Genomic DNA, 7,583 nt, shown 5'->3' on the forward strand with positions numbered 1-7,583 from the left:
ACAAGGTTTTGTCATCATCAGGTACATCAGATGATGACAAAACCTTGTCGAAACGTTGTACATTTGCTGTTATGTTAAACTTATATTAAAGTTTTGCTACAGTACTAATATAATACTCATGTCAGTACCACTATAATACTCATAGCAGTGCTACTATAATACCCACAGCAGTACTATTATAATATTCACATCAGTACTAATATAATACCAACAGCAGTACCACTATAATACTAACAGCAATACCAATGTAATGTCCACAGCAGTACCACTATAATGCCCACAACAGTACTACTATAATAACACAACAGTACTATTATATTACCAAAAAATCCACAACAGTACTATTATAATACCCACAACAGCACCACTATAATACCACAATATTATTACTATAATATTACAACAGGACTACTATAATGACACAACAGTATTATTATAATATTCAAAAAAATGCTACACTAATCCTTAACAGATCTACTGCATTAATCTATCCACCCCCTCCAAAAAAAAGAGGTTGGCAGTATGCCACAATAGTAATGCAATATTGATAATTATTTAGCACCTATAGCATAAGGGACAGGGTGCCTCATTGAATTCACTTTTTGGACTCATAATCAGATGGTTGTGAGTCTGAAGCTTGCTCAGGAGATGCTGTTACATCCTTAAGCAAGACACTTTACCCCAGTTGTCTACACATCTGCATGATGGACTGTCATCTTGTCCAAAGGAAATGTGTCATCATCGTCATCTGTATGTGCCAAATAAATATCATTCAAGATCTATCTTTTGTTTGCCAGAAGTTTAAGTATTTCATTCAGTTCTTAGCTTGGATTTTAAAATGCTCTTTATACATATTAAAAGAAATTTAGTTGCAGTGATTTAACAGGTGTAGCAATGATCTAACCTTACCTGTATTTCAAAGATTCACACAGATCTGATAAACTAATATCAGTTGGTTTGTAACCTTCCCTTTTAAATGCAAGAACAGCATTTGGACCAAGCCAGACACTTCCATCTATTCGTGGTGTGAAGTGAACTCCCAAAAAAGGAAAACGTGGATCAGGAACCTGTTAGGCAGACTTATAAATTTCAAATTCTATATTGATCTCCTTAATAAGTACAACAATGTTATAAAAGGACTTGATCTGAAGAGTACCTAATAATGAACACAGGTGTTGGATAATCTTCTTGTAATCATCATGAAAATTTTACTTTTACAGCATTTATCTTACCCAAATTTTGAAAACGTTTAGAAATAAAGAAAATATGAATTTCAGTATAGAAATGAATGATTTTAGTAAAATCAACAAAAACAAGCTTAAAAATAAATGTGAAGACCAATCTATCGTTCAGTTTACCACTTGTCACCAAGTTATACCAGTTTTAGAGAATTCCACCCATCTTCATTAGCCCTTGACAATGTAAAAACTGAAAATTATATAGGAATTTTATATAATAGATTGGACTTCATTTATATTTTGGTATTTTCAAACAACTTGTCAGCGAAATAATTCACAAGAATAAATTAGTAACATCAATGCTGCATATACTCGAAATTCATCTATAAATACAGGATTACTGTGTGAATAAAAGAAATTTCAAAGCATCATATAAATACAGATAGATTTTTATTTTACCAGTAGGCCTTTGGGTCAATTTAAAATTCAATTTCTACAGAAATGTTGAAAAAAACAAACTGTCTTCATTTATGCAATGAGCTACTTCTATTGACAGCATACAAATTGTATAAAACATCTGTTACTAATGATGATAATGAATTATTTATCAACCATTAAATATTTGATAAGTAGAATTGGCAAACTATGGCTATTTTGTTATTTTAATTAAGGAGATATATAATTTAAATTCTGAATTTAAATAAAAGAAACTCAGCATGAGGACAGAGCTGCACCCTTAGTCCAATTCTAACTTACAGGATAAATGTTTCCTCTCACAAGACTAGACTTTTCTGGCTTTAACAATAAGTACTCTCCTCGGAAAGGCACTATCTTTGGTTCGCTGCTGCATCCTGATAGTTCTGCTAATTTGTCAGAGTACAGCCCACCACAGGTAACAACATAGCGACAACGGATTGTCTAGAAAATTTAGAAAGCCTAGATTAAGGATAAGCCAGCTTTATAAATTGTAAAAACTCTATTTAGGAGAGAAATAAAAGAAAAAAGTGATTAATTAAAGATGAAGATTCTTTATTCATTAAATTAGCTTCAGCTTTATATAATTCTATTTCTAAGAATCCAGGTGCGAAAGCAAAAGAGAATATGTTAAAACACGTTAGCCACACTACGATTGCCATATCCAGTGCTGGTAAGACCTTTCACTCAGTACCAGGGCTCATGTATAAAACTGACTAGGAACTTTTTGACAGAGATCTAATGTCTATTTTCTCTGCCTGAAAGTTAAACTTGGAAGCTATTATATATGAATGTCAATATTACAGCATACACACTTTCGTTACAAATAAATTAAACAATTATTTTAAGTGAAAAATTACTGATATATTTCTTAAGGAATGTGGATAAAAATAATTTTGATGGATACACCAAACCCACTTAATTTTACAAGTGTACACAGGCCCAAGCACACTCCAAGCCCTCGGAGGTCTTTTTGCACATGGTCAGTCCAATGAACTAACTACATATTAGAGAAAGAATACTAACTATCATTAAAAATGTATTATGTTACGAGTATTTACACAAAACATGCCAAGCCTTCAGTAAGATGTACAAGACTGTTGTCTAAAAGAAATCATGTGTTACAAAAGTATTTGTATATATCCATGAATTAATGAAGTCAGTCTAATTGAGACTCTGACAAGTTGGAGAGCAAGTTATGTTCATGTGAAGAATAAAAATACTTCTGTCTATCACACAGTTTGCATATTGCATTTGCACAACCTCTCAAACCTCCAAAATTCTTATCTATAGTTTTTCTGTCAGTATCTCCAAATATTGTATCTGGTATTTACCCTGCTCAAACACAAACAGTCACTAAATCAGCAATGTAGGGTAAAATGAATAGCTCATAACTAACATAAAATACATAATACCATATTGAATAGCACTCTGTAAAAGGTTGTGGCATATGCAGTTTGACCCTCACCTGTGCACATAGTATTAACTGAAGGAAGTAAACCAGGTCACATAATTTTCTACTCCAATAATATGAAAAAGATAAAACTAAAAGATAAATGACAGGGAGTGCAATACTGGTTATGTTTCTATCACTGTTTGAAGTGAGTAAGTTTACTTAGAAATTTTTCTTGACACTTTTGAGATAACTATTAGTCATAACTCAGATCCTTTACACATTAAAAAGGTGCATTAAAATATGATTGACATACAGCTGTTGTTTCATTTTCAACCCTAGAATACAAAGTGCCGCTTAAGCCACCTCACAACACTGTAATGATGAGTTTAATTTTGCAGTCATGTAGCCCATCTACAAGACTGTTAAGATGAGTTTAATATACCAAATCTAGCCCCTTCACAAGTGTAGTGAAGAGTTTAATAGACTAAATATAGTCCCTCCACAAGACTGTAATGATGAGTTTAATATATTAAATGTAGACACTCCATAATACTGTAATGATGAGTTCAAAAGGCTAAATGTAGCCCCTCCACAAGACTGTAGTTATGAGTTTAATAGATTAAATGTAGCCCCTTCATAAGGCTGTAATGATGAATTTAATACACTAAATGCAGCCCCTTCATAAGACTGTAATGATGAATTGAATACACTAAATGCAGCCCCTTCATAAGACTGTAATGATGAATTGAATACACTAAATGAAGCCCCTCCACAAATGTAGTTATGAGCAGAGCCAGCGTAACACTTTCCGAAAATTCAGCACACCCCTCCAAATAAAAAACATATATAACAAAAATAATGTCTATGCTGAAAAAATGAGCATTTGTCTCTAAACTTTAACTCATGTAATTCTGTTAAGCCTATATTCTATAAAATAAGCAATAAATTATACTGATTCCTCCTTGCAAAGCAAAGTTAGAATATCCATTATTAGGACTGGCCAAGATGCAAACACTAAAACCATTGATTTTAACTTTATAAAGTCTGATTCTTGGTCTACCCACACAAGAGCCAAGAACTTAAGGTCCAGTGTTAATTCAAATGACACTATCCATGCTGTTCTAGCATTATAATTTTTTTCTCCTTGATTTTGCAGTGGCAAAAGTATCAATATCATCATCAATTGATGACGACTCAACTATATCAGAATTAAGAGACAAACCTGCCAAGTCTCTCAAGTACTGGTCATATTGTTTGCAATCAATTTTTCTCTGTGCCTCTGAATAAGTAAAAAAAAAAAAACTTTTATTTTCTGCATTCTCAAAGGATTTGCAATATCTAATTAAATGCTTTTAATTTTTCCAATCATTGTAACTGACACTAGTAAATGCATTTGCTTGTTTGCCAAATAATTTACATGATACACAAAATGCACACCCTGTAGATTCAGAAGGTAGAAGCCAGCCTCGTTTCTTAACTTCTGCATTTGTTAATTGAGTACGTTTTTAGGCATATCTTGCACAAAGATCATTGTAGACTCATTTGGATTTTGAAAAATCTATCTTGTCTAAATTTTGCTCAGGTGAATTAACTGTTATGTAATCCTAAAAGAAATAATTTTATTTTCATTTCATGAGATCCAATAGCTCATCATCCATAAATAACTGGTAATTTTCTTCAGGTCTGCCATTGTCAGTAGAGGTAAATTTGACGAAATTAGATTTGCTAAGCAGTGACCTACCTTCTTCTTCTTCCTGAACTGTAGATTTGTTTGATTGACTTTGCAGCTCCTCACACTCACTTAGAATATTTTCACTAGGCCAACTTGAACTACTTTTGCCACCTGGAGATCACTGTTGCTGCTCTTTGCATGGATTGCTTTCTTTTTTATGTGTTGTTTAACTTTAAAAAATGAAGTCAGTGTCAGAACTTTTTCTAAAAATTCATCTTGATTTTCTTGCTGTTCCAGTTTCCTTTTTCTGTTTCAAAAACCATAGTTTCCTAGCTGATATTATTATTAAAATTTATAATAGGCATTTTATCTCACTAATCAAATTTGAATTAGCAAGCTACACAAATGAGTAATAAAAATGATCTTGACCTATTAAAAAACCTGATCATGAAGGCACTTCTAAAATATTAAAACAATCAGCAACTTCAATATTACATTAAATTAGCCTCAACATTATCACAATAGATTAGGCTTATACTATTATGTAATTGCACCTCTTTTATGTAGCACTACCAATACAAAACTAACATGACTTTCCTGAGTAGTGCACAAGACTGTAATGATGATTTTAATACACTAAATCTAGCCCCTCCACAAGATTGTAGTGATAAGTTTAATAGATTAAATGTAGACCCTCAACAAGACTGTAGCGATGAGCTTAATATATTATATGCAGCTCCTCCACAAAACCATAGTGATGAGTTTAATTTTACAGTCATGTAGCCCCCCTACAAGACTGTAAAGATGAGTTGAGTATACTAAATGTAGCCCCTCCACAATAGTTATGAGTTTAATAGATTAAATGTAGCTCTTCCACAAAAGTGTAGTGATGAGTGTAATACAGTAAATGTAGCCCCTCCACAAGAGTGTAGTGATGAGTTTAGTAGACTAAATGTAGCTCCTAACATGTCACTTAATACTGAATACATTCCAGTTATTACCTTAACTACCAAGTTGGCAAACTTTCCTCCAGAAACTTGTAATAATTTATTAACAGTTGACAAACTAAAACCTGTTCCATTACATTTTTATACACTTTTGATGTGACTGAAAAAACAGAAAATATTTTGATTGAATGTAAATGTTACGGTTTATACACAATTAAGTCATCTAGAAAGTCAAAATTTAATTTGTGAAGAAATAATTCATTGCCCTAAAAAAGTCTTAAATAGTCTCTTAGCCCAGTTTTTAAAAAATTAATAAAAACAAGCTCAACAAAATAATTCTGGTTCATTACTAAATATAAAAGAGCCTGTTACACAATTGCCAAAAAAAGGTTAAAGCTGCAGCAATTATATTGAATACTAACTGAAGTTGATTTTGTAATGACAAACAGGAAAATAATTTTATTAATTGTTGATAATATCAAGAATATTAATGTGTGATTCCAGCTCCTACAGAGAAACAGCTGATGAAGAATGTACATACATATGATGTTTCAAACCCAGAATTATAATTTTGAATCTAAGTCTATCTTTTTTTTAACTAGATCAGATAGCATAAAGGCTGCTTGTGCATTATAAGATGATGGAAACTAGCCATCTGGAAGAAAACTTATATTTTCTTGATAATGCTCCTGTGATGATAAGCTATGAAACAGATGTACTAGTCTCAAAACCAAAAGAAGTTCTATTCCTATCAAAGTGTTTATAATTACCATTCAAGATACAAGTAGCAAAAAACTTTTCTATGAAAAAATCTGACATTTTAAAAATTACTTGGATCAGTACTCCACTGTGTTTTCTGGGAGATTTCAAGAAGCAAGTAGAGTCTTACTGAAAGCTGAATAAAGACCATACTAAAAGTTAGATAATTTTGGAAACAAGTAAATAGCATACAGAATACAAACTACAGAATTCATCTCTCATAACTAAGCCCAAAAACAATTGAATTCTATTCTGCAAAAGCAAGAAGCTTGCCTTTTTTTTCATCATTGCTTGTACTACTGAACTCCTTTTCAACTCTTGTTTCAGCAACTCTCAAACAATGCAAAAGCAAGAAAAGCACATGGAAATAAACAGATGAATTCATAGCAAACAAAATACATGATACAAAAAGCAGCAAATGTGAGAAAAGAAAGAAAAACAAATCATAGCCTTACATTCAATGGTGAAAGAAGTAAAAACAGCATGAAAAAACTTGGTATAAAAGTTCAAAAACATTCAATTCTTCCAGGGGTAATATTTTAAGGAAGCACTATAAACTGGCTAACAAACAAGAAAAGCTCTGAAGAATATGGACAGAGAGAGATATAGGTGTTACTAGATTATTCCCAAAAGTATCTTGAGGGGCAAGCAATAGCTACAGATGATTTACAGCTTTAGAACTTGAAAAAGGGAAACATGCAAAGCTTTACTGAATTCTGGGTCATAGTTGTGAAATAATAATCCAACCACATTATTCTTCCTTTTTTTTATATTTCCAGCTTGATAAAACATGAATGAAGATTTAACCATTTTAAAAACATAACTTTCAAAATTTTTATAAAAGAGATGTCTTATCAAGCATCCTCATCATGTGGCTTCAGAAAGTGAGTGGATTGTTTTGGAATAAATTTCTCTTTTAATGTACAATTTCTTTGTAAAAGTTCAAAGAGGATTTTACAACTAAAAATGATCCATATATTAGGTCGTCAAGAAATTAATGTCGCGTTTTGGAACACTTTCATTAACCACTAACTATTATATGTGATGTACGTTTTTTGGGAAACGAACCGTCACATTAGCGTAACCTATATAATGTGTAAAGTTTAGCGTACTCTAATCCCTTATAGTGATGGCACACGACAAGACACACATTCGAC

General features: G+C 32.0%; 1 protein-coding gene across 1 annotated transcript in view; it reads right to left on the reverse strand.

Moving 5' to 3' along the window:
* Positions 1–7,583, reverse strand: part of LOC106474935 (L-2-hydroxyglutarate dehydrogenase, mitochondrial-like) — a 17,712-nt gene that overhangs the window by 2,707 nt on the left and 7,422 nt on the right. Inside the window, exons 3-4 of the mRNA XM_022403191.1 lie at positions 1,935–2,096; positions 910–1,067 (exon numbers count right to left, since the gene is read on the reverse strand). Coding sequence (XP_022258899.1) covers positions 910–1,067; positions 1,935–2,096 — 320 coding nt within the window. The remainder of the gene's footprint in view (positions 1–909; positions 1,068–1,934; positions 2,097–7,583) is intronic.

The sequence above is a fragment of the Limulus polyphemus genome, unplaced genomic scaffold, assembly GCF_000517525.1.
Source record: "Limulus polyphemus unplaced genomic scaffold, Limulus_polyphemus-2.1.2 Scaffold7878, whole genome shotgun sequence".
Classification (NCBI taxonomy): Eukaryota; Metazoa; Arthropoda; class Merostomata; order Xiphosura; family Limulidae; genus Limulus; species Limulus polyphemus.